Here is a 27,628-nt window from a genome sequence, read left to right as displayed (position 1 = left end):
CTCGGCGAGCCGGGCCTGGGCCGCGGCGCGGTGTCGGGGCGGCGCGGTGTGGGTGCCGGGGCCGGGGCCGGTGCCGGTGCCGGGGCGGGGGGCTCGGTGCCCGGCGGCATGTTCCGCAAGGCGCGGCGGGTCAACGTGAGGAAGCGCAACGCCTCGGAGGAGGAGGACGAGGAGCGCGACGAGGAGCCGCCGCGGGACCCGCCGGGACCCGCCGGGGAAGGGCCGGCCGAGGCCTCCGCCGTGGCGGCGGCGGCGGTCGGAGGAGGAGGAGGAGGAGGAGCAGCAGGTCCCGGTGGCCCCGGTTTGCTGCCGCTGCCGCCCGGCTGCGTGCCCCTGGCCCTGCCCGGCAGCCCCGCCGCCTTCGCCTGTGCCGCGGGCTACGGCGCGGCGCTGGGCTTGGGGCTGGGCTTGATGGCGGCCGACCGGGCGGGCCTGGGGGGGCCCCCGCCGCCCTCCCCGCTGCCCCCTCCTCCTCCCCCGCCGCCCGCGGCGCCTCAGCAGGGCAACGGGCTGCCGGCCGCCGGCCGCCACAAGGACAAGAAGCGGCCGCGGGAGGGCAAGGAGCTGCCGCGGGCCAGCCTGCTCAGCTTCCAGGACGAGGAGGAGGGTGAGGCGCCGGGGGGGGAAGGAGAAGGGAGAAGAAGAGAGGGAAAGGCCCCGCCGCCTCAGCCCCTGCCTGCCCGCAGCCCTGGTGCTGAGGGAGGGGTGGCTTTGCTGAGCTTCTCCCTCGGGGTTATCTGCCCCCGGTGTGGCCCCTGTGGGGGTTCGGGGAAGAACTGCTTCATCGAGGGGTCCGCAAGGATTATTAGGTTAACCCCCGTGAGTAGCCAGAAAAGGGGCTGAGTGGTTTCTGGGCTTCGGCTGCTGGCAAAATAGCTGCGTTTGTGCAGTGTTTTGGCTAATAATTCTGGATCCCAGCAGGTACCGCGCTCGTGAATTGGTCTATTCACACTGATAATCTGATTATGGGTAGTAGTCACCGCATATTAAAAATAACCAGAAATACCGCTCAAACTCACGACTTTATTGCATCCCAAAAGTTCAGGATGAACAGAAGTGTTCTCCTGATGCCTTTTGTCAGCAGGACAGTTGGTATGCATTTGGAGTATCCCTCTTTGAAGGGATTTCCAGTGATCGCTGGGACTTGGGTTGTAAGGCTGTGACAGAAATCCTGATCGAAATCCTGAAAACATAAAGTAACAGCATTTATTTGTGAGAAAAACTGTGGATTTCCTACATAAATCTACAGTGTTTATTGTTTCTGGTTTTTTTTGTTTGTTTGTTTGTTTGATGCAATTTAGTTGTTCAACTTACTGCAGACCTCGTGGTAGGTTGTAGTTCTGCAGGCCTTTAAACTGGAAGGACTACAAAACACGGTTGTGCCCTTACCCATTAGTCATATTGGCACGCGTATGTGTAAGGCTATGAAAAGAGTGATAACCCAAAATGTCAGGATTCCTTGTTTTCTTCCAAATTTGCGGTCACAGTGAAGGATCAGATGTTTAAAAACAAAACCAAAGATTAATACAGTCAGATAAATGCAGGTCAGGTCATGTTCGTACACTATTGTGTACCTTCTGCCTTGCTTTTCTCTGGATGACTGAAAATGACTCCCCAAAAAACAAGGAAGAAAGTCCCTGTGAAAGGCTGTGCAACTCCGTGTTACAACAGTGCAACTCTATAGTCGGGTGAAATTATGTTCTAGCAGCACTTACCAAGTTCTAGGTACAAAATTAAGAAATCTAATAGTAAGTAAACTTCTTGGTGGAGCTAACACAGTGTTTTCCAACTTCTCTTTTAAAGAAACTGAAGAAGTTTTCAAAGTGAAGAAATCAAGTTACAGCAAAAAGATTGTAAAACAATTGAAGAAAGAATACAAAGAAGATCTTGAAAAGTCAAAAGTTAGAACAGAGGTCAATTCTCCGACAGATGGTAATTGCAAAACTAACAGTAACTTCTGTAATGGCAAAGGTTTAAGTATTGTAAATACAAATGGCGTGTTTTCAAGGTGAATCCTCTGACTTTTCAGAGAATTTAGCATTTTGAACTGAAGTAGAGCATGCATTAAATTAAATGTGTCCATTTGAACCTCGCAAATGCTGGTCTGAAGCTGGTAGAGTTCTCTGAATCTCTGTCGTGTGGAAATGAATGTCAGAGGACGAAGCTTCTCAGATAACTACTTACGCGGTTGTCAGTAGACCCCGGTAGTTTCTGTATTTCAGCTCTATTTGTCAGATTAGTTTATTTTCTTCCTACATGTGGTGCTTATCTGACAGGATGTCCTTGTAATGCAGCTTCTCAAGAAAGAAAATCATGGGGTGAGCAGAGTGGTGTTCTTTGTTATTAAGTAAATTATCCAACAGCTGCGTATTTCACACAGTTTGCACCTTAGAGCAGAGTTGGTGATCAGGATGATCACCAAAATATTGGAGCAGAAAGATCTTTTAACAGTACACAGTCCTCCAGAGCTTGGGATAGAGCCTGGGATTTCAGTTTCATTGTACTTCTGCTGTTGGTTATTGGGAAGCTCATTGGTAAAGTGTATTGATTCCTTTTCCCGGGCTGGTTGGTTTGTGTAGAACAGTAACCTGCAGCCCCATGTCTACCAGTGACAGGCTTAAGATCTAAAAATGGCAATGACAGAGCTGAAACTTACAAGAGTTCAATGTGGTACGATGGAGAAATTTCCCTTCTTTCAATCACAAAACTCTTTAAATTTTAGTTAGCCTTTTAAAAATCTTAAAAATACTTTTTTTTTTTTTTTTGCATGTTAAAAAGCCACAAATTCTTTGTTATTAAAATCTTTAAGTTGCCTCTGTAATGGTATGGGGTATGAGTAGAAACAGAAATTATGATTTCTGTGGCTAATGTTCAGGTTACCTGTCGAAAGCCAGATCTTAATTCTCAGTTCTGTCACTAAGGCTCTGTAAAGATTTGCATTTTGCACATGTAAGTGTATGCTTATTTTCTGTTTGTTTTGTATCTGTAGTTGGCTTCGTTACAGTGCAGGGGCTGATCCTGAATCATCTGTCTGGATTCTCTAATCAAATATTCATGTCTGAAAATTCAGATATATGCAGTGTAGACTGGATAGTTGGGTTTACAGTTGGGTTGTTTTAATGCTGCCTGTGTATTGCCCACCTAATGCAGGTTAATGTTGCACCTCAGCACAGGAGGAAGGTGAAACAGTTCTTTTGAAATAATCTGTTCTTGTAGAAAGATTTGGTGCAACATGGGCAATGCTTTCTAATTACCCACACAAGAGACTGTGTGAAGGTTGTATGTATGAATTTAATTGTCGAGTTCCCTCACTTTTTTAATATTTGGCAATATGTGGAATGTAGTTGTAGTTTCTGCTTTGTAGCATTTCATTTTTAGAGGATGTCAGTGACTTAAATCACAATTAAAAAGGCATATTTTGCTAGATCCCAAGTAGTAAAATTATCATTTAGCATCTTCATTTATTTTTTATTTTAGATTGCTAGACCTTAAAAAAAAAAAAAACGCCCCCAAGTGACCTTTACAAGAGAGTAAAATGTGAGCTTTGTTGTCTTAACAGTCGAACCACCATTAGAAAAGACAGGACAGATTAAGGATATAGGTCAAGAAGATGGGACTGCAAACAGTGAACAAGGAGAAGAAGAAATGGAAGTTGAAAGTGAGAAGGAAGAAGAAAAACCAAAAGCTGGTGGGGCTTTTTCAAGTGCTCTGTCGTCACTGAATGTTCTCCGCCCAGGTTGGTTATTGCAATACCTCTGATATATTAACAGATGCTTTAGCCAGTATTTGCAGCAGACTAAAGCATTTGAGAGATTAGGAAATATTTTTCAGCAGTATATCCAGCATCTGAGGATTCAAGAGAATGCAGTTTTCCAAGGATGTTCAATTTTATGAGCCCTTTTGGAGATGTTTTACTACAGAATGCTTAATCTTGATGTCAAAACCAGGCATTTCTCAACGTGTTGACAAACTATGAGAAAAATCTAGGTTGGAATAGGTGACTTAGCATGAATTTTAACTGGTTTCAGTTAAAATACTGTATTTAATTCGAGTGTCTCAGTTACATGTCTGCAAAGTGTCTCAAACGGTTTCTGTCTCTTTCTGTCTAATGAAGTTTTTATCAGGCTTTGAGGCCAAAGAAATCCATTTCAGAAAGTGTTTTTGAAAGTAGTTTGCTAATCGGTAGCTGATTCACGTGGTGGCCAGCTCCCTAAATGGAAGCTCCATCTATATGCTCTGGGTCCTAGTTGATTCCCAAATGACTTTTCCTTTAGGGGCAATTGCAAAAGGGTGCGATACGCTCGTTATTGCATCTGTAAAGGTACTGCTAGCTTGAATAAAATACCTTATTTCGAGTGTAAAGAGAATCCGAACTTCAACATTTTGTGCATGACTAGTCAAAGTAATGTTAAAAAGTTACTGAAGTTTCAAAGATTGATTTGTGGGGGCCATTTTTTATAATGTATAAGTAAGTTGCATTAATTTAGTGCTAGTGAAGTTCGTTTTTTTTCTTCTTACACGTGTTGTTTTTTTCCTTTCAGTTGTGCAATCTTTTCTTACTAGCTTTCTTATTCCTATTTGATGTCCTTTGATCTCAGAGCTACCATCATCTGTTCAAATGGTTGAGGATTTTTGTTCTCCAGAAGTACGAAGAGTTAGGGGCGATATCAGGACAAAATATGACATAATCAGGAGCCTCATTTTCTTCCTCCTGGTGCAGCAGTCAGGTTCTGTAAAAGGCTTCCTCTTCTCTAAAGAAGCATGGCCAGCAGGGCAAGGGAGGTGATTGACTCCCTCAGTGCTCCCAGACCTGGAGCACTGCGTTCAGCTCTGGGGACCCAGCACAAGAACGACGTGGACCTGTTAAAATGAGTCCAGAGGATTTAAACTAAAAGAGGGCGGATTTAGATTAAATATAAGGAAGAAATTCTTTCCTATGAGGGTGGTGAGGCTCTGGAACAGGTCGCGCAGAGGAGCTGTGGATGCCCCATCCCTGGAAGTGTTTGAGGCCAGGCTGGATGGGATTTTGAGCAACCTCATCTGATGGGAGGTGTCCCTGCCCATGGCAGGGGGGTAGGAATTACATGACCTTTAAGGTCCTTTCCAACCCAAACCATTATGTGATTCTAGGAATATATCCCAGAGGGACATCAGGCTTCTGTCCTTGTGGCGTGTCAGCTAATTGAAGCAGAGCCAGATCTTTTGGGAAAGATCCCATCTTTAAGAGTTACTGGTCTGAGTAATAAAGTTTGCGTATGTAGCTTTTAAGTTTCTTGCAAATGTATCTGTAAGTATGGATTTTTTTCCCCTTACTTTTTTTTTTTTGCCATTTGCAAAGATGTTTTGATAGGGTGGCAGAGATAAGTAATAAGGAGTCGCAATACCTGTTCTGTTGCAGCAGTTGTTTTAACGGTGTAAACGTCTATCTCTAGGAGAAATTCCAGATGCTGCTTTTATTCATGCCGCTAGAAAAAAGCGTCAAATGGCTCGTGAACTTGGAGACTTTACCCCCGTTGACAGTGAACCAGGTAAAGGCCGCCTTGTTCGAGAGGATGAAAATGATGCCAGTGATGATGAAGATGATGACGAGAAGAGGAGGATAGTTTTTACAGTGAAGGAAAAATCCCAAAGGCAAAAGATTGCTGAGGAAATAGGTAAAACCTTTTTAGAGAGACAGCTGATATTATTTGCACTGTTTTTACTGCAAGTGCTCCCTTTCAACATTTTTAAACAACATGCAGGCATAAATCTGGAGTTGTATTTCTCTTTTAAGAAAAAGTACTGCATATTGGAATCTGTGTATGCAATCTTGTGCACAGGCTATCTTCCTTTGGTTAGAAGCACACAACTCTATTTAATCTGGTAGAAACTTAGACTAAGGAGCAATTAATGTTGTTCCTGTACTTCTTAGGAAGTATATAGTTGTCAAAAGAAAATCATTAGTCCTTCAATAAAGGATTCTGCTTCCTAGCAAACAGGTGAAATAATCTTTTGGAGGAGGAGAAATAGTAAAGTAATAGGTTTATATTGTTGGAGGGCTTTATCAAGTTAATTGCAAACTTACCCATCAAATTTTTGAAATGGAACCTCTGTGATAACGATTTACAGATTAGCATTTTTAATTCCTTGTGAAGAAAGGGAGAATGCACTGAGATACTCCCACCAAAGTGTGGTCTTGTAGGTTTTGGAACTCATGGCCCTTACTATGAATTCGTGATCTTCGTTTTGTTACCTGTCTGTTTTATTCCACTTCAGGTATTGAGGGAAGTGATGATGAAGCACTGGTGGCAGGGGAACAAGATGAAGAACTCAGTAGATGGGAGCAAGAACAGATACGGAAAGGAATCAACATACCTCAGGCATGTATTTCATTTGAGCTCTTTTTTTGGTTTGTTTCTGCAATATTGGCTAAATCCATTACAAACTCAGGGGGTTTATGGAAGGCTGTCTTGTCTGAAAATATTAGTATGTAACTTCTGATACTCTTTAGAAAGAAGTGAAAGGTCAGACTTTAAATATCTAGTGGTATCCATTTCTTTAGTCTCTTTGTTCTTGGTAGATACTGACCGTGTAAACAGCATTTATTTGCGGCCTCAAATAGAACGAGAATAATGATGCTTTGAAGAGACCTCTCTTCTTTCTTACCAGTGGTTTTTTAGTCTGTAAGCAGTATGTGCTTCATTGCTGTTTACGTGTCTTCTGTTGTGACATAAACAGTTGAAATTGGTGGCAGGTTGTGCCATTTGTTGTCTGTACAGTCATAGTGAATTGTCCCTCAGTTGAAGATAATAGTGTTCTTCAAAAAAAACATTCCAGCAAAATCAAAATGCCGATTCTAATACACGCTCTTAGCAAAACTTGGTTGTTGTAGGCTAGTTAAAATTGTCATTTAATAACTTGCTGTAAGTATAAATATTTAGATTAGTAATGATACTAAGACTGTCCATTTAAGAAGGTGCTTCTGAGGATTTTTCATCCACCTTAGATGCTGGAAGTTCTATGCTCAAATCCACTTGATAATTACATTAGTATGTTTCTGCCTACATTTTGCACTTCATAAGCTTTGAGATGTGAAACAAAGGTTCTCCTTTCTTTAACGCACTACAATCCCTTGTCCTCTTCCTCTAGGTTCAACCAAGTCAGCCTGCTGAAGTGAATAATCTGTACTACCAGAACACTTACCAGACATTGTCCTATGGTTCGTCATACGGCATTCCATACACTTACGCTTCGTATGGATCATCAGAAACCAAGTCTCAAAAAACAGATAATACAGTTCCTTTCAAAACACCCAGTAATGAGATGACTCCTATTACTATTGATTTGGTAAAGAAACAGCTTAAAGACAGGTAGGACAGACCATCTTTTTAGACTTAAAGACCTGTCCCCTAGCTTTCTGTTCCTCAGGCGCCTTTTAGTCTTGGTGAGCAGAGTTTCATCGCTGGAAAAGTACTGACTGGCACATCCATTAAAAAAAAAAAAAGGCAAACAAAAAAAGCTCAAAGTGAAGATGACATTGACACTTTGTTCGAAAAACTCCTTGGATTGCTTCTCTGGAAGTGAAGCTTTAAATATGTGACCATTGATCTTGTTGAAGACAGGTCTGAGTTTCATCTTCTGGACACTACACAGTCTTATAGTCAAGAATTGCAAGGCTAGTGAGGTGTTTAGCTTGTCAAGTTGCAGTCTTTTAAACAGTAAATCAAATTTTTTACCCTTCAGTAGATAAAGAATCTAAATTTTAGTGTAAACATAGATTTTTTTTTTCTGGTTTAAACATTATGATCTGCTTGTCAGGTACACAAAATGTCCAACTAATGAACAACCCAATTGCAATCAGAAATCTTTAGTTATGAACAACTTGGCACTCTACGTGTCTGCAGTATTGGTTTGTATGCCCAGTGTAGCGTTACAAACTGATAGTGAATCAAGTAGTAGGTGAAGGCAAGTGCCTTATAGGAACTATAGTTCCTACATATACTTTTTGTTTCTTTGTTATTCCATAAAATACCTTTTCCTCCCAGTTTTCCTGTAGGGCTGGCCTTGCAGTATTCTGAGTGCTACATCTCCTTGTAAAAACTGGCAGGAGTTGGCAGTACAATGCACTCAGCACAGTCTAGAAAATTAATTTAAATCATTAGTCTTGCTGTTCATGTAGAGAGGGGAGGAAATGATAGGTGAAAGTTAGAGGTTGTCTCTTTACAATATTTCCATATATATACTTGGTACTTGCACTGTCTAATATCACAACGGTCTGAAATATATAGACTTTTGGATGTAAATTTGTTATTTATCCGTTGCCCCTCAGGTTGGACTCTATGAAAGAATTGCACAAAGCTAATCGGCAGCAATATGAGAAACATCAGCAAAGCCGAGAGGACTCTACCAAGGCAATTGAAAGATTAGAAGGGTCTTCTGGGGGTATTGGTGAACAGTATAAGTTTTTGCAAGAAATGCGAGGGTATGTCCAAGACTTGCTTGAGTGTTTCAGTGAAAAGGTAAGGATGCAAAAACATTCATCTTTTTTCAAAAAAAAAAAAAAAAAAAAAAAAAAAAAGGACTCTTAGTACATGCCAAACACATCTCTGTTTTTTTCAAAAAGTCCCCTGAGAACATGATCTCCTAAAGGTTTGGTTATTCAGATGTTAAATGTTGGAGAGATAGCATGATGAAAAATTAAGGTTGTTATCAAAGACCCATTATTTCACAGTATAACAGATTAGTGACTTCAGATAAGGTAAAAACATTTTTAGATTCTCTGTCTTTTTAGATTTATGGCATTTCAACGTTACTCAGATGCCATTTTTTGTTAACCTGATACTCAACACATGCAGAAATAATGACAGAATTACAACATTGCTAGCTCTTTAAATGCTTCATCAACACAGTATGAAAATTGTAGCTTGTGCTATTATAAACTTTCTCGTGTCAGGCAGTTTCACTTGTTTGGTAGTGTCCTAGTGCCTGAAGGAGTTAAAATTAGTGTAGCAGACTGAAAACACCTAATCTTTATTAAATATATGTGTGTATATATATATATATATATGTATATATATATTACACCCAAAAACCTCAAAACTTATATAGTATGATACTCTTGTATATTTCTAACTTGAGAATTTAATTCTTTTAGCCTGTTTTATTCATGCTATATTTACTTAGTTTTTTTTTTGTAAACTAAGAGGAGCTCCTGAATATGTACGACGTATGTGTTTATATATGTGTATGCACACATACAGGAGCTCTAAAATTCACTTAGCAGTGCACAGGCTATTTCTTTGTTGTCTTCTGACTTGAATACAGTAGCAGGTAATAAGAGGATATCATGAGTAGTAAAAGCTGCTGCTTAGCTATCTTGTTAGGCATGAGAAAGGAACATAGAAGCATTCCGGTTGCTAATCAGTTAGACAGTAATTGTTTGGCATTTAGTTGTCTTCAGAGATGCCCATCTTCAGTCCTGTAAGCTGGAGAAGAACTATCAGTTGTGAACAAGCAAGCCCAAGGAAGTATGGACCAGTTTATTCACCCAGCTAACTGATCAGTTAGGAAAAGTGTTGTTCACTGAAGAACAGGAAAAAACAGGAAAGTGTATTGTTAACTAGTAGTGTAACAATTTCAGTTCAGTTTGTCCGAAGGGAATTGACCTATCTAGCTATACTAGGAAATAAATCAATTCCAGCCATGATAAAGCAAACTAGCTGCTGATAGTTTAATAAACAGGCTTGTTAAAGTTGCTTTCTTATAATATATCTTTGTTTTCCTGGTCTTCTAAAGATTCTACGCCTGGATCCCCTACCCCTGACTTTCCCAAAATACCCCACATGCCAGTCCCTTGAACTTTTAAGGTGTTAGTTTCCATCTCATGCTTGTTAAGGCAGTTTAGAGAGATGTTTCTGTTTTCAGTTAGAGGTTGCTTTATGTACAGAGAGTTGCGAAGTTAGGATGTGACATGGTCAGTTTAACAGAGGCATATGACATTAATTCTGATGTCCTATGTATTTCTCCGTTCTTTGGCCAAATAATCTGTTTCAGAATTCAGTGCTTTCAGCATGACAAAATTACTGTCAAATTCAGAGTAGGCCACAGGACATTGCAATTTTTTTTAAAGGGGTGGGAGGAGGGAACAAAATAAAGTAATAAAACAATTATCAGTTTTTATTTCAGTGAAATAATGAAATGCAATAGGAAGATAGATTCCAATTTTTTGAGTATAGACATAAGTTGCCTTCAGCTTTTTTTGTAGGAGCTGTGGCCCTGGCTACTTCATGTTTAAAACAAGTGCATGTATGTGTTTATAATGTGTAATGAATTATGATTGTAACATCTAAAAGCAAAGAAGGTGTGTATATGAGCAATACTGTGGATGTGTCTGTATATATGCATACAAACGTATACATGTGTGCTTGTGTGTGCGTATGCATATATATAAGCACATATCCCAAGTTGGTATAAAACCAGGGCTCCCTATCCTTCCAAATATGATGTGCTGATGCTTTCTCTTGATTGTATTAGGACTAGTCAGGGTTATTAGTTGAATTCACGTTGTTATTGGTCTGAATGAAGAAGTTGTTTGCTGAACAATCACAAATGAGTGCACAGTGTTCTTGTCTGGTGCCCTAGAATTTCTGTGTATGTCCATTGACTTAGTTTTGGAGAACAGAATATAATACCATAAGGTAGACCTTCGTCCTCCTACCACCTTATTTCTGCTCTTATACACCATGCTCAATCCTTTGTGACCCCCAGCCACACAAGACCATTTTGCTTGTATTCTGGTTTTGAAGAGATACTGAGTGTTAGAAACGCTTTGCTCATGGGTAAGGTGCAATGGAGAGTACAATGAGGAAACTTCTTTGAGAAATTCAGAAACAAGCAACAGAAGTGTCAAATCCTATATAATGTTTTTGGTTTTTGCTTTTAAGTGATAGAAATGATTGAAATAGAAGAAGCTTGCATGACTAGTAGTTCCTTCACAAGTACTTATTTTCAAAATCATGCTTTCTGAGAAGGCTAGAAAGTGGTAATGTGTCTTTACTTCTTGAACCTGAGAAAATACAAGGGACACAGAAAGATCACATAAAAATACAAGGGACACAGAAAATACAAGGGACACAGAAAGTGTTACAAGCCTACCTTTGACAGCATGATTAGATGAGCTGTTATTTTACATGCAAAAGCAATTTATCAAAACACACTGTGTTATCAGGAAAGGGGGATTGTAGATTAAAGTTATCCTTGTCTTCTAAATGTTCAGAGAGCATTCCAGTTTTCTTCTCACACTGTTCACAGTGAAAGTGTGGGGGGAAAAACAGTCAAATAAATAATTGAATTTAAGGTAATGACTAAACAAAGCAGTGAATGAATGAGAGCTCTGCCTTTGTAGTAGTCAGTGAATCTGTCAGTCACTCATCAACCACAGCATTGATGATAGAGGAATAATGGCTTCTAAGTTTCTTGCATTTTAAATGGGAAATAATTTGAGTGGATTCACATATACACATACGTAACAGTTTGGTGGGTTTTTTTGTTTGTTTGTTTGTTTTTTGTTTTTTATCCAGAGGCAATTACGGAAAGAACCTGTAGGGGTGCTTCCAAAATCTTTCATTTAGCTTTTCAGTTTTAGAATTCCCTTGACACACTTAAGGCAAGAAGCTCTATTTTCAATGGCAAACTGCAATAAAACTAGGTTTTTTGTTGTTAGTTTGTTTTTAAAATATTACTTGGGTTTTCAAAACTGTCTTGAATTCAGAACTTAGACTTCCAACACTGGGTTATTCCTTCCCCTCCTCATTCCTTCTGCTTTGTTTTCCCTAAAAGAGAATGGTGTGTATGTTCCTTTGATTTTAATCCCTGTAGACCAGTTTGTCGCAGAGAGCTAAATTTTCTTTCATTTTAATGTGTCCTCGGATGTGTGTGTCATTCTCAGCTGAAATGGCCCTGCAGCTATAATCTCATAAGCTTAAATATCACGGGAGAAGGTTGGTGTTTTTTCTTTAATAGCTGCTGAGTCACATTCTAAATTACATCAGGAAACAATTTCTGATTTTATCTGTTTTGAAAAAAAAAAAAAACTGTAATCCTGGATGGTAGGCAGCAATGATATATCTGAGCTAAAAAGGCTGGAAGACTATGGACTAAACATATGTCTTGGAGGTAAGGAGGATATGGCAGAAGTGCTCATATCAAAAGCAACTGACTCATGGGAGTTGCCTTTCCAAATTAGGAGATTGTTAAAAATTCTGTTTTATATTTGAATATTTATGATGGTCTAATTTTAACTAGTCCCAGGAAATGAAGTTCTGCAGAAGTAGGCAGTGAATCTGCTATGTAATGTCAGGAAATTCTTAGCTGTTACCTATTTTTGTTGCTACTGAAATTCATTCCGCTTTTTTTTCTTTGTGGCAGGTCTGATCCAACTTAAGTCTGTATCTTTCAAAGATTATGCTTAATGCAGAACTCACACACTTTGTACGGTTTTGATTTTAATGATAGGCTAGAATAACATTTTTACTAATTTGAGTTATTGGCGTAATATGTTTCAGCAGAGTTTTACTGCATTTCAGTGATAATTCTGTATATGCTAGTGAAAGTTACAGCTAAACATTAGCTGCTGTCTTTAGGAGGTTAGATTGTTGCTTTGTTTTGTTTTTTTTTTTTCATTGTGTAGAGTCAGGTTCTCATCTAACTATAGAATACTACATTCTTGTTTAAAGATAAAGTGGAAACAGGGAGGTTGGTGAATTGTAAGCGTTGTAGCAATGTTCGAGTGCACTTAGTAGAGAAAGTAGGAGTGCTTTAAATAACATCTCACACACTGGAATTACTGTCTTACTGTGTAGTCTCATTCAGTCAACAGAAATGACTTGCAGAACACTTGCTGTGGTTGAAAGCTGACAACATTGTTGAATGCATGCGTTTTCTTCAAGTCGAAATATTTACTGGTCTAAATGATGCAAATGGTTAAAAGCAAACGTCTTGTGCTGCTAGAAGTGCAGTGACAGCGTTATGCTTCGGAATAGTATGGCACCCCAGAGAGCTAAGCACCTGGAGAATTGGATATTACGTAGTGTGTTGTATTTTTACAGGTGCCTCTGATTAACGAACTTGAATCTGCAATGCATCAGCTGTACAAACAGCGAGCTTCCCGCCTTGTCCAAAGACGACAAGATGATATTAAAGATGAATCTTCGGAGTTTTCAAGCCATTCAAGTCAGTCCATCTTGAAGGTTTTTATTATTCATTAAACAACCTTGTTTACTTACTATGGCTAATTTAAATGTAAATGTTTAAAAGTATGAAACTGTCTTGAAGTTTATCCTTACCTTTGAGATAGGTAGAAGCAAATTTAGATTAAAAGTTCTCTAATCTGTTTTGGTTTAAACTCAAAGCCACTCTAACTGACTTCATTTCTCCTTTCTGTTGCTCTTAACTGTATTTTCTCTTTCCTAGCACTTTAAATGTATGCATGGTGGCAGTGACAGTAGTGGTAGCATGTGACTCCAGATTTTCCTCTTTTGTCAGGACTTTTTTTTAAACATCCTTGAATCTGGAAATTTCCTGCAATATCTACAGTTAACTCTGTACAAAGCCATGAAGCATTGGGCTAGAGCTGACTTTTATCTCATACTTTATTTTGTAGGTAGCATAAGTATTTGTATTCAGACACTTAACTGCTAAAGCTAAGAAACTGGAAGAGGTTATTGCCATTGTTAAAAATCGGACTAATACAAAATGACTCTAAATGACTCTGTGTGGATTACAGCTTAAAATTAGCCAGTTAAAATACCTGTTTAGTGTGTGTGTTGAGAGGGGGGGTATGTAAAACTCTACAAAAGGTCCAGATGTTACCTTGCATGAAAACACACATTCCTTGGCGGAGGTTTTAATCTGCATGTTAAATGACGGTTAAAATACATTAATAGTAGGCGTCTTTCCACTTTGAAGAGTGCCCCACTTTTTAAAATGCTTTCTTGTCTGTCCTATTGCTGGCCTAAAATCCTACAGTACAAGCCACTTCCAATTCTGTCACAGTGTGCCCAGAGAAGAAATGTTGGTCCCACTAGAACTCACTGAGTATGACAAAGCATTAGGGCATCAGAGTTAGTCATGCCTTTACGGAACAGTCAGTGTTTGTATTCCTTTTAGGAACTTTATTTGGCATCACATGTAGGTCTTGCAGTTTTACTATAAAGGTGCTGTGGTGAGAACTAGAAATCTAGTGTACTGCAAATGAATTTCCTAAAATAAACCCAGAACGGACTAATTTGGACTGTTTGTAGATGGTGGGTTGGTAATAGTGCTCATTGTCAAGGTTGGGTTTTAAAGGGAGGTCTTACTTAGTATCAGGGAGTTTTGAGAAACATCTTCCCTGGGTTCTGTGATAATGTGAGGGACGGAACTGAACTATCTCAAGACACAGTGAACTGATGCCCGCCTTTGATTTGATGTGTGTTGTGGACGTGGACAATTTGCATTCCTTCATACAGTGTCAGAACACTAACGGGATATAAGTGACCTTAAATTTGTCTGCCCAGTTTTATTTTACTTCATTGTAAAGACGTAGCTCAGATTTGAATAACATCCAAAAAACAAAAAAAAAAATGATGACTTCATCTGTATTTTAAGGCTCTTAGTAGTTCTGGTACGGAATTGTAATATGGACATAGATCATCACTGATATTTGTAACAACGGATAAGTAAATGGATTTAGTTAGAATATGTAAACTTACACCTGAAATTTGGGTAGGCTGTTGTTTAGATGTCAACGTTTGTATTTTAGTGGGTAGGTGAGCACTGGCTAACACTCAATTCATTTCTAAAGATTTATGTGAAAAGAATGAACTGGAAGCATTCTCGGACCTGTCTGCTGGTTGCTGATCAGTTTCACTGCTTAGCTGTGCTGTTTTCCATCATGGGGAACATCTTTAATGAATCGCGGCCTACAAGGAGCTGGGGGGGAGGATTTGTTTTCCTGCTGATTTTGATACATTTGAAACTTGAGGTGATGTCAAGAATATATGCATGGAGACTATGGCTAGAACTCTGGCACATCATATATTCTGACTCGGGTCACTCTTCTCTGCCTTCTGTTTTGTTCATTTTATTTTCAAAAGATACACGGTCAACATGTTTATCTAAGGAGAACTGTATGCCTTGGAATATTCAGTTTAAGAAATACCTGTTAAAACCATTGACTTTTGTATAGGTGTGCTCTGTGTAAGAGGGACAAGAGTGAAGTAAGGTGAAAAGAGTCTTCTGTTTGACATTTAAGTGGAGATTTTTCCGAACGCCATTACTTCCTCTTTTAACCTCTACACTTGTGGAACCAAGACCTCTGGGTGTATCTTACACTTTCTACTTCAAATTACACTTAGTTTAAAGTAGGCACAGGGCTCTTGTGAGACAACCTATAACACATTATATAATCATAGTTAAACATTTTAATTTTCATCCGTGTAATTTTACAGATAAAGCGCTGATGGCACCAAATCTTGATTCTTTTGGACGAGACAGAGTGCTCTATCAAGAACAAGTAAAGCGTCGGACTGCAGAAAGAGAAGCTAGAAGGTAGAGGACTGACATTCCTTGGCTGTTAGGAGTATTTCTTACTCATGGAATACTCTTATCCAGTGTGACATACTGACATAAATAGCAGTGTTTCTTCCTTTCCTGTTAAGGGAAGAAAACACTTAAATTAGTATGCTGGGAAGAGATGTTCCTAAATATCCCAACTTAGTATGCAAATGTACAAAACAAGCAACCATTAGACAATGCTGATATAAAATTGCTAAGAGAGTGTAAGCCCGTTCAGCATGTATGTGTGTTCTGCTGGTTCCTCTTCCTTCTATTACTTGAGGCAGCAAGCCAGTGGGATGTTTGAGGTAATGACATTGTGGAAGTTCTTTTCAACCTGAATTTCCTCGCATTAAAAATTGTGACAGGTTTAGGCCACTATGTTCATTGTATAGGGGGAGAAATATAATGGCTTTATTATACTGCTGATCCTTTTCAGAGCTCGTCGTAGACAAGCAAGAGAGCAAACTGGGAAGATGGCAGATCACCTTGAAGGCCTTTCCAGTGATGATGAGGAAACTTCAACGGATATTACAAACTTCAATATGGAGCGAGGTTAGAAAAGCTACTGAAGCCTCATGCAACCATATGTAGAAAATTTGGCCAAAAAAAAAAGCTTGACACCAATGCAGCCCTGTACATATATTTCAGCATATTTTGGAGAAAGTTTGAGGACTGTTCCTTACTAGATCGTGAATGTGACCAACAAGGTCTCTTGTGCCCATCTGTTTTGCGGTTTGCAGCTAAATAAATAGCCATGTCCTTAGAGATGCTTTTTATTTAACTCAGGCATTGTCTTGTTAGTGAGCTGTACTAAGCCTTCCTTCCAGTCTGGAACATGATTTATCGTTCTCCAAAATCTGTTGAGAACTATTTTGATGTTAATGCATTATTTTGTTTTGTATGTAGAATTCTGAAGACCTCAGTGCTTTCAAAACTTCTTTTGCTGATAAGAAGTATTTTCCCAAGTGTCTAGAAGCACAATGACAAAGCTTTTATAGGCTTTTATTACTGCCTGGCAAACTTTGCAGGTGACAAAGAACAATGTTGACTGCAAACGTTACAGAAAGGTTCTATGGTACTGACTGATTTCACATTCCTCTGTAATTTTATAATTGGTTTACTCCAAGTAAATCTTATTATGCAGTTATGTGTAACCCTAATCATACAATGAATGGGGTTGTAAGTTAAGCTAATGCCTATTAAGCACTAGGAGAACTGTAAGAAACTTGAAATGGAAGAGAGTTTGGTGGAACAGTCAGTTTTTACTGCAGCAGTTAAAAGGCAAACGGAATACTAGAGGTTACTATGAAACCAGCAGTAAAGTAGAACATTACTGTAATAATCCTGTTACCTTCTCACCTTGAAACTGAGTACAATTACAAAAGAGAATTTAATCAAAATAAAAGAAATATGGAGAAGCAAAGCAGTAGGGACCACATACATAGAATTGTTTATGCACATATGAGAAAGGATGGTGCAGCCATGGTAGTCCAGAATGGTCAGTGGGCTATATGGGACAGCGGGATGCACTTTGGACCCGCTAGCTTTATTTGTAGCATTGTTTCAGGATCCCTGTGTGAAAAACAGTTGTATGACATAGTCTAATTTTCTGTTGGCCCTCCCACTACCTGCTGCATGTAGTCGTTGTTAGGTGTGTGCAGGTAACTTCTATAACAAAACATTTAAGACTGTGTCTGCAGCACAAATGGCTGATTTTTTTTTCCAGGGTTTAGTTTCATTTTAGAAGAGATGAGAAGAAAATAGTCTATAGTGAAAAAGGTTTGGGCTGTTTAGAATACTAGTGCAGTAAATACAGAAAATACAAGGAATGTGCTAAGAGATTGTAGTGATTGTTCAGTGCCAGCAGCCGTGTTGTGTTGTCAGCCAGGTCCCACTCTGCCTGAAATGCTAATTCAGTTGGCTTAGCTCAGAGATGTCCTGTACTTACACTTGGATGAAGGAAGTTGTAGAATAATTTGAGTTCAAAGGTGCCTGGAGATCTGCTGCTCCAAATTTTGGTGCAAAAGAAAACCAGCTTTGAAGTTAGGTCCACACTGTTCTCTTACCTTTGTGAAAACAGCCCAAATTATCACTAGTCGAATATCTGGTAGGCCGAAAATCATTGTATTATGTTCTTGAAGTAAGGATTATACGGTATGTGAGAGCGCTTGCCATGTTTTTTATTTTTTTAAACCAAAGTTTAAAAAGTTTGTATATTTGAAGCAAAAATGTTGGTAGGAGTTGGTTTATGACAGTCACCACTGAAGTTCCTCTTGAAAGAAGGAATAGTGGTTAATGTACTGCTGTATTTTTCCTCCCCACCAGATCGTATACTGAAAGAATCCAGCAAAGTTTTTGAAGATGTTTTGGAAAGCTTTTACTCCATTGATTGTATTAAGTCACAGTTTGAAGCTTGGCGTTCAAAGTACTTTGCTTCTTACAAGGATGCCTATATTGGCCTCTGTTTACCAAAGCTGTTCAACCCTTTAATCAGACTTCAGCTGCTTATCTGGACTCCTTTGGAGGTAAGGTCCTGTGCAGGCAACTTCCACGTAAGCTTCTGTATAGCGTGGTTCTTTCACACATCTGTAGAACAAAGTGAATTGAATCTTTGGTGCGTGCTTCTCATAAAAGCATGATCTAGGCATGCAGCCTAAAATGGGCACCTCTCTTGGGGTGGAGTGCTTTTCTGGGAATTTCCTGGATTATTGTCTTCTGTGTTCCCAGCAGGCCAGAGATGAATTGAGCACATGCTGGTACCTTCTCAGGGACCAGAAACTCAAGCAGTGTATTAAATAATACATCTAGGTTTTAAAATATTTCTGAGAAAATTGTGATTCTAAAGAAGGTGATTCTTCAGGAGAAGTGGAACCACTAAGTGTGTTTTCCAGTGGGCTTGTGATCTAAGTCCCTACATCGTATATCTTTCTTTCTCTCACCTGTCCCTCCATACCCAGTAGAACTCTGGCTGGCAATTGTCTTCCACGAAGTGCTCATTGCCCAGTAATTAGGTAGGGAGCATGGGAAAAGCAGGACAGCACAATGGCAGCATAGTGGCCCTGGCCCGTATTCATTGTCCAGCCTGTATGTGTATGCTGACGTGAGTAGCCATCAGGACAAACAGTTCAGGTAACGTTCGACTCCCATTATTCTTCCTGGTAGTGAAAGCTCTCATAAGGTATTTCTGCTGCTGTCAAGTGTTTATTTTCACGGTACTGGTAGGAACTTGCTCTTTTCTGCCACGTTGGCTTTTACTGGGGAATGGGAGGTGAGTCAAGGCACACAATGTGATTGCATAAGCTTGTTTTGTTAGGAAACGAGGCTAAGAAAGAAAATTGTCCTCTCATCTTTCAAAATGTAGTTCATTTACAGCACCTTCTGCAGATTTGTCAGCCTCTCTCTTGAATGACTGCATCTCTTCTTCAGAAATGTTTTTTTTAACTACTAAGAGGATGTTTGCAGAAGGTGATCTTCTGTCTCCTCTGCTCTGATTGCAGAGAGATTCTTCTTCAGAGAGTATTCAGAGTATTTACTTTGAATTAGTGGGAGAATTTATGAAAGCTGCCTTCATTAAATTTAAAACTGTTGTGAATTCTCCCTTCCTCCATACTAGTTTTGTGTGAGTTCCCAGGCTGGCAAAATGAAGCTTAAGTTAGTTGGAGACAAGGTATAGAATTCTTAAATCTCTTTTTTTTAATTCTGTGCCTTATTGTTCCTATTATATTATGCATCTTGCTAAGTTTGAAAAATTACAAGGCATTTATGAAAAGAGATTTTCTTAATCCAGAAAACATGATTTTATAAAGCAGCACAAATGAACTGTACTTTTCACATTTCCTTTTTTTTTTTTTTGTTTTTTCCCCACCTCAGGTGTAATTAGAAATTGTTAATCTGTGGGGCAGCTGCTGCCCAAAAAAGCAGTCTTCCTTCCACCATTTTCACTTCCATTTGATCTAGTGATTGTGTGGTTGTACAATGGATTAGTTCATTTGGCTGATTTATGGAAAACTGACCGTGCTCTCCATCCTCTTTCAGGTTTTGGTTGGGTTGGGTTATCCATATACACTAATTTGTCTCGTAATGCCATGATTAGTGGTGTCCAGGCAAAGAGGAAGGAAGTTTTCTTCACTTCTCGGGAATCAGGTTTGCCTTTGTTTCTGAAGGAACTAGTATCACTGCTTCAGAAGTAGGTTAGCCAAAGCAGGAGGTGAAATAATTTGCCAGTCCTTATGCCAAATCAAGTTACTATTTGGTCATGAGGCACTATATATATATATATATACTTTTTTTTTCTTCTAGTAGAGAGGGGTACCCAACATGTAGAAGGAAAAAAAGGACTACATTTTCACATTTTTATTGTGCTCAAATGCTGCTTACGCTGCTTGCTTAGAAAACTTAATAACCTATTTTAAAGCAATTTTGTTATAGTCTTCATGTGTATTTAACTTGCAGATGTAACTTTTTTTTAATATGTTGACTGCAGATCTCTGTTTAAGAATCTGACCTCTTCTCTGTTCATTTTATTAGGGCAAGTGCCGTGATTTTGAGACTATGCTGTGGTTTGAATCATTGCTGTTTTATGGCTGTGAAGAACAGGAGCAAGAAAAAGATGATGCTGATATTTCGCTATTACCTACCATTGTAGAGAGAGTTGTTCTTCCAAAATTAACAGGTATAGTCTTAGAAAGAAAAAATGAAGGAGGGGTAGCATGGATGGGGGTGGAACAGCTAGCTGGTGGTTGTTCACGCTTTTAGATTTTACTGTTTTGTAAATGTGTCCTATATGTCTGAGTGTCTTAGTACCTGTATTTGAGTATTTGCAGAATGGAGTAATTCTTTCATCTCCTACAGTGATTTCTGAAAATATATGGGATCCTTTTTCTACAACACAAACATCTAGAATGGTAGCGATTGTACAGAAACTAGTAGATGGATATCCTTCAGTGGTGAATGCAGAAAACAAAAATACACAAGTAAGTTGTTTATTCATAACTGTCTGGGATAGGTTAAGGAACTTGATTGTAGTTTTAATATACTATATTGGAAAACACAACATGTTTAATGAGGAACAAGAAGGAGACTTTTTTTCAATTCTTCGGTGCTCTGCTAGCTAGTTAATGGAGAAACAAGTATGCTAATAAATAGGAGAGGGAATTCAATAAAGTCTCCCTAAAATTAATGGTAGAGACAAAAAAAGATACCAAATGTACTGTGACTTCTTGGTCTGCATTTTATGATTTAAGGATCAGCTAAAAATAGTCACTTTTCTTTTTTAGATCTTTGTAATGTTTCCAAATGTGTTGCTTCATAGTTGCATTGTTTTGCTTGCCTTCTATGAATGTGAGAATTAACGTCATGAGTTCAGATTCCACGCGAAATGCAGTGTCCGCGTTGCTTTTAGAATAGCGGGAGATCAGCCAAAGCATGTGTGTATAGGGAAGATAGCAGAAGGTTAAAATTGACAAAAGCCCAGACTTCACTGTAGCTAATTGTGTAGGGAAGCTTAACGATAAAGGAATTCCATCACTTTCAGTTTTTGTTGAAAACACCAAGTTTTACCTCTAACCTTTACTGTAGACTTCTCTAAGACTGCATGCGTGCGTACATACGCATGCCTTTTGCTGTTAGGGTCACATGTGGTCTTTGTTATTTTTAAAATCAGTTTCTGAGTGGTTAACGAATAAGCAGTGCTCTGACAACTTGCTAAGAAATATTAATCTGTTTCAGATGCTTTTAAAGGCATTGTTGCTAAGGATGAGGAGAACACTAGATGATGATGTATTCATGCCCTTATATCCAAAAAAGTAAGTTTGCTTTCAACTATTAGACCTCTCTGTTGGCAAGTCAGTGTCTTCTGTCTGTAGCTGATAGTGTTTATACCTCTGTGTGGTTCACTGGTTAGATACAAGAGCAAACTAATTACCATGCTGTGAGGAATTGTCAAAAACAAAGCAGAACTAGAATAAGAGAATATTTATAGAAATGAACTGTGTGTAGGAAGGAGGAAGTCAGCAAACTCCAGATAGAGGTGGTCTTGGTTACTCATTAAAGAAATCTCTTACTTTCCAGCATCTTAGAAAACAAGAACTCTGGTCCATATTTGTTTTTCCAACGCCAGTTTTGGTCCTCTGTTAAGGTAAGTCAGTAAATACATCTGATAAATATTTGCTGTAGTCAGTGTAGCAATGAAATCCCCTTCTTTTTTGTGGAAAATGGTAGATATAAAATCGCCTTTTCTTTAGATGAAAGAAACTTACAGTAGTAATCTTAGCCTTTGATAGTACACTGTGCTCTCTTCAAAAGATTGCAAAGTGTGAAAGCATCTTTACTCATGTATTGTGGGTTTACTTGGCATGCTCAACAACTGAGGTTTTTTTTAATGTCATTTGCTTGTCAAACCATATGATTGTTTTACTTTATTTATGTGATAATGAGAGCATTTGGTTTGTCTCTCTTTTTGTAGTGTCAGAATTTTCCTGAAAATAACTTGGATAAACAGTTTTCCAACCCCTTTTGGAAAACTTGTTGCTATTCATAAAATACGAGAACAGTTGTAATCTTAGTTTACTTGAAATGATAAAAGAGCGTGAAAGAAATGTCTCTGTGTGGAATGTGCAATACAGAGTTTTCAGAAGTCTAAGAAGCTGTAACTGTTGTAGATGTTTTTTTTTTTCTTCACATCCTTTTATTAGAAATATTAACTCCCAGCTAAGGAGGAAAGCAGGAGACATGGTGATTGAACTGTTGATCTCTGTGGTCATGCAAACAGAACTTTTGTCTGGAGTTTTTGATTTAAATTGTAGCAATGAAGGAGGCCGTATTCTGAGTGGGTTTGCAATCACGTTGTTTACTTAAAATATTTGACACTGAATTCTTTCACTTTGGAGTAAAGTCAACTTCTTAAATGCTGTCTAGAGCAAAAAGTGCATAAAGCACATTTATTAAAATGCAGTTCTTAAGAGCAACACTGAAAATTTACTTATGGTTTGTGTCTCGTAAGACCGAAGTTGCTTGCTTCTGGCAATATTTGTTGGAGCCTGGGCAGTTTAGGACTATGAATGCTCTTATCGCTGCTCTGTTTTAGAGAGGCAATAAAAACACAGCTCTCTTGCACTAGCAAGGCAGTTATAACGTCACAGAACAGCAGAAATAGAAGCTGGGAGGCAAGTGCTCATTTACTATTTCTTGATGATCTGCCTTAACAGTAAACTGCTGGCCGCATTCATTTGTACAAGGCTGGCAGCAGTTCTCCGCAGGCCGTACGCCATGGGGAATAACAGCTGTACAGATGGCTTAGCCAGCACTTCCCTTCAGGCATTTTCTGCGTCTTTTGTTTCAGCATGCCTCGGAAATAAGGGTTCACTGATAGCATGTCTGCAGATTTCAGTGATAAGAGGCTGTGAATGTGCCCCTATATGGCATGTGCTGGGCCTCACTTGACATCGACATCAAATTTTGAGAACAAGGTGTCTTGAAACTTATTTTTTTCACTTTCATTTCTGGCAAAACAAAAGGAAAATTTGAGATGATGATTGTTGTTGTATGGGAACTTGCAACACCTGAGCAATGTTTTAATGGATTCTGGATACGATACTTTTGGAGCTGTCAGAAGGCATATTTCCCTTGCTTTACTTTAGCTATATTGCTGCATTTGAAGAGTCTTTAGAGTATTTGACTAACTTCTCAGTTTCATGACACTTTAAATAATTACCTTGCCTGTATTGTGTTTTCAGTTATTAGGAAACTTTCTCCAGTGGTATGGAATCCTTTCAAACAAAACCCTTCAGGAGCTGTCAATAGATGGTCTGCTAAATAGATATATTCTTATGGCTTTCCAAAACTCAGAGTATGGAGACGACAGCATAAAGAAGGCTCAAAGTGTGAGTAATATCCAAAAAATAAAAAAATAAATAAACTTGAGGTTACCCATGAAATTTTGACTTTGATATCTTCATATCATAATGCCAGTGAACCAAAGAAAGAACATTCTCTGGTTCATACCTGTAGATACATGTAGTTCAGGTATAGTGTAGGTTTTGGTGCTTTTGGATATTTTTTTGGATTTTTTTTTGTAGGTTTCCTGCTGTTTGACTCAGTTGAGTCTTGTAACTGCAATCTTACCTGGCAGACTTAATAATTCACGTTAGATAACTTTTAAATTTGTGTTGCTTTGTTTTTTAACTTTTTTTTTCCTCTTGTTTAGGTAATTGCTTGCTTTCCTAAACAGTGGTTTGCTAATCTAAAAGGAGACAAGACTATTTCTCAGCTAGAAAACTTCTGTAGATACCTTGTTCATCTGGCTGACACGATTTATAGAAACAGCATCGGTTGCTCTGATGTAGAGAAAAGAAATGCAAGGTAACTTATTTTGAGTTAATCAGTTGTGATTCTTGTGCTTTGTGTTATTTACCTGCAGACATACATAAATACCTCGATTCTCCTGAAAGTCTCATGAAACATCTTTGAGTTCAAACTTTTTTTGTTGTGGGATAGTAGATGAGGAGATTTTTAAAGGTGGTTGAAAACAGCAGCTGCTGTTTTAATTAAACACTCGAAACATTTTGCACTGCTCCTTTGTGTCCTTCACTCTGGCAGATTTTGTAGTTACTAGTTTTGGACGGCTCCACCTTGTAAACCTGTTGCAGATTCCTACATAATGGCTTCTAAATTACAAATCCTGCTTTTCTATATGGTTCAGAAGTTCTGCCTTTGTTTACACAACCAACTAGATGAACCTGTTTTCCCCTTGATCAAAGAGTCATTTTACTTTTATCTGATAACCAGCATAATTAAAAGTTTGGCTTAGATGCATGAATGCTACTGCTAGCCAAGTAACCCACATATTGGGTGGGCTGCTCTAATGATAAACTTAAAAACTAAACTTAAAAATTAAGTGTTTGCACTGATAAACAGGAACATAACAAGACTGGAAGAGTATTTATTCATGTGCTGTTGCGTGGGGAGAGGTTGCAGGGTCAATAGTTCAGTTGTTCCAGCAAACCTGCTTAAACTGAAACTTGGAATCCTTGCTGCTACCTTCATTAGTCACTCTTGATACCTGGAATTGCTTGAGCCATTGCTCAAGTTACTTTTTTTTTTTTTTTTTTTTTTTTTTCTAATTTACGCATGGCACTGAAATGTAGGAATTTCCCTTTAAGTGTAGCACACGATTTCTGGTTAGGAGCTTTTTCATGTGTTGGCTTTTTTTTTTCTCCCAGTTACCATATTGGTTATTGGCACTTTTCTGTCTTTAGATTCACTTCTGTCTGTGACATGTGAATCATCTCATTTTCAGAGAACACTGAGCTTTGTGCCACACTGGGATGTACTTAATCTACTCCTTATCCTCTCCCAAATTATGCCTTAGAGCGTTGTGTCTGAAGTATGATAGCAATGACATGTACCAATTTAAATTTCCTCGTGATTCAAATTCAAAACAAACTCTTTACTCAATGAAATTTACTAAAATGAAAATGCCTAGCCTAGCATGATATAGTAATTGAAACAAAAGAGTTGGTAGAGAATCCAGTAGAGATTAGAAACAGGCTACCAAAAGAGAGAGAATTTAATTTGAAAGAACCCTTTTTTACCAGCTGAAATAATTTGGTAAAGATTTATATTGGTATATAGGAAGAGAAACACCTAACTAATTCTTTTTTTTCCCACCATAGTAAATTCTAATTTAATTTTTATTGTCTGGACTTCGGCTCTTTTTTTTCAACTTCTAACAAAACTGTTCACATTGTCTCCATTAAGCACATAAAATAAGTCTGTTGCAGGTATTTTACTTTCTGTAACCTAAGGATGTGACATCTGTTCATGTAAAACCTAGTACAATTGTTTGAAAGGAAAAATCATTCATTTCTCCTGGGAGGAAAGTATATCTTTTATCTGTGTCTGTCGAGGGTAGTTTTCCTGATGTTGGGTGCTTTTTTGCCAACCAGATGCTTTAGTTTTTAAGATGAATTTTGGTTCTCTAGTGTTTTTTGTGGGTCTTGCTTAAACTTCATGTCCATATTCCTTACAAGATGCTAAGATTGCTCTTGACAGCTGAAGAAGTACAGTTTTCTCAGGACTAGGATCAAGCTGAATTATAATGTGATTTGTTGGTGGCAAGCTTCATATTTTTTAAGGCATGCATTAAAACATACTGTTTTTTTCCTGCTCAAACATTTTTTGTCAAGAGAGCTGTGTCTCACTACACAGCACCATAAGTAATCCAAGAGTTTTTCTTGAGAAATGTTTCATCTAGTATTAAACCATATGTATGACCAGTTCCTACTCTCCCTTCCTGTCTAACACAACATAAAATTTCAAATTTTGCTATGAGGTTGATAACCAACCTATTTTCTCTCAGACTAAGCAAGTGGAGATGATGTGAAGCTACCAGAAACGGATTTGCTGTACAGAGTTATAACATGGTGGTTTGTTGAAAAATTTACACTTTTAACCTGATCATTCCATTCCTGCATTGACTTCCCTGTCCTCTTTTGTTTGTGTTTTTTTTTAGGGAGCAAATAAAGCAGATCATAAAGCTTCTAGCAAGTATACGAGCGCTGGATCATGCTATGACAGTTGCAAATGATCACAATGTAAAAGAGTTAAAAATTTTAATAGAAGGAAAATAGACTTTTCCGACATCTCGTTATGAGCTTTAAAACCATTCCTGATGTGTAATTTATGTACATATGTAAAGTTTCTTAAACTGTAAAGTATTGATCTTTGTTTTAATACAAAGTGCATTCTTATATACAGCATCCTTAAAAAAAAATATTCTAAAGTTGACTTCTTTAGAAGCAAAAATGAAATCCCAAGATTGTGATCTTCCCAGAAATCAGACTTTGCTTAAAGTTTCTCAAAATCTTGTTTACAAAAAACACTTTATACCCATGATTAGTAGTCATCTACTCCTCCATGAATTGTTCCACGGCTAAATGGAATGTGTAGAATGTATTAAGTGTAATGCAATATTATGCATATATTTATACCACCATCTTACTTTCACACTGGATATGGAGATCTTTTACTGTTCAAAAAAAAAGTTTTTCATTTGCTAAAAATTACTTGTTTTGAAAGTAAAACAATCGTATTATTGGTCAAAAGGGCTGGCAAAATATTAAAATATGTGAAAATCGTTTGACCTAAATAGTAGAAAGACTTCCAGGTGGAAACTGACCTTTAAAAAGCAGCTGTGCTTCACTCAGATTGGAATAACAAAAAAGTGTTTACATTCAGATATGGAACTCTACAGACTGTTCTTAGAAACAAAATAGGAAAACCTAAATCAATGCTTAACTACTTCCTTAATTCAAACAATGTAAACTCAAGATTATGATGCACGTTTACATGACAGTGTTTCCTAATCCCCAAACACCTCCCCAAACACCTTACATTTTCTAGGAAAACTAGTTCACCTGTGAACTCTGGACCCTCATTCCTTGTGCAAGGTGGCTAAGTTCATTGTTTTTATTGTTTTTTTTGTTTTGTTTTGTTTTTTTTTTATAACTCCATACTGGGAACCTCTTTCTTCTGATTGGTATGGCTAAAGATGTTAAACTAAATGAAGGTGAGGAAGAATTTATATCCAAGGATTTGAAGTGTTTGTATTGTAATAAATAGTCAAACGTTTAATTTCCTGCTAAATGCCCTCTAAGAAAACAGTCTTGGAAAGCAAAGCATTTAATTTAGCTGTAAATTAAAAAGAAAACCCCTTAAATATTTGATGATCTACATTGGAACACCAGTGATGTGATGTGGTGATGGGGTCCAAGGCATGCTAAGAGCTGTACTAGCCTTGGATTAAGAGCTATTTCCCAGTGTGCCCTACTTTTTGGGGGAATCGTAGCAATAAATTGGCATCCTGAACAACGTAAGAATCACTGTATGTTAAGCTTCTGTCATGTGGTATAAATGAGTATATTAAAAACGTACAATTTGTAACATGCACACTTCATTTGGACACTGAACAATTGTTTTTCTGAACTGTTGGGATTGATGGAGTACATTCAGAGTATCTGCTTTTAAAAAATGTTTCAATAAACTTGTCTGTCAA

The 27,628-nt window shown here is 38.3% G+C and overlaps 1 protein-coding gene across 2 annotated transcripts; it reads left to right on the top strand.

The window, feature by feature from the left end:
- Positions 1 to 27,628, top strand: PAXBP1 (PAX3 and PAX7 binding protein 1). Of its 2 annotated transcripts, none has more exons than XM_082778990.1 (18): positions 1 to 607; positions 1,804 to 1,932; positions 3,560 to 3,736; positions 5,433 to 5,528; positions 6,256 to 6,359; positions 7,129 to 7,349; positions 8,309 to 8,498; positions 13,086 to 13,209; positions 15,468 to 15,567; positions 16,013 to 16,128; positions 17,902 to 18,101; positions 20,104 to 20,248; positions 20,428 to 20,549; positions 21,304 to 21,380; positions 21,646 to 21,712; positions 23,310 to 23,456; positions 23,780 to 23,934; positions 26,087 to 27,628. In XM_082778990.1, exons 1-18 carry the CDS (start codon positions 109 to 111, stop codon positions 26,202 to 26,204), a joined length of 2,787 nt encoding a protein of 928 aa, XP_082635116.1. In that variant the 5' UTR covers positions 1 to 108; the 3' UTR covers positions 26,205 to 27,628. The 2 variants fall into 2 exon arrangements, with proteins under 2 accessions (XP_082635116.1, XP_082635115.1); XM_082778989.1 differs by having other exon boundaries at positions 2 to 607; positions 5,433 to 5,654.

The sequence above is a fragment of the Aythya marila genome (assembly GCF_965140915.1).
Source record: "Aythya marila genome assembly, chromosome: 1".
Taxonomy (NCBI): domain Eukaryota; kingdom Metazoa; phylum Chordata; class Aves; order Anseriformes; family Anatidae; genus Aythya; species Aythya marila.
Note: the sequence above shows the minus strand (reverse complement) of the source record. Positions and strands in the feature narration are given on the sequence as shown.

Excerpts from the sequence above, each read along its gene's own strand:
- PAXBP1 (XM_082778989.1), top strand. The coding sequence starts at position 109 with ATGTTCCGCAAGGCGCGGCGGGTCAACGTGAGGAAGCGCAACGCCTCG. Across the intron at positions 21,381-21,645 it reads ATGCCCTTATATCCAAAAAA|CATCTTAGAAAACAAGAACT; the intron begins GTAAGTTTGCTT and ends CTTACTTTCCAG. Across the intron at positions 23,457-23,779 it reads GCATAAAGAAGGCTCAAAGT|GTAATTGCTTGCTTTCCTAA; the intron begins GTGAGTAATATC and ends CCTCTTGTTTAG.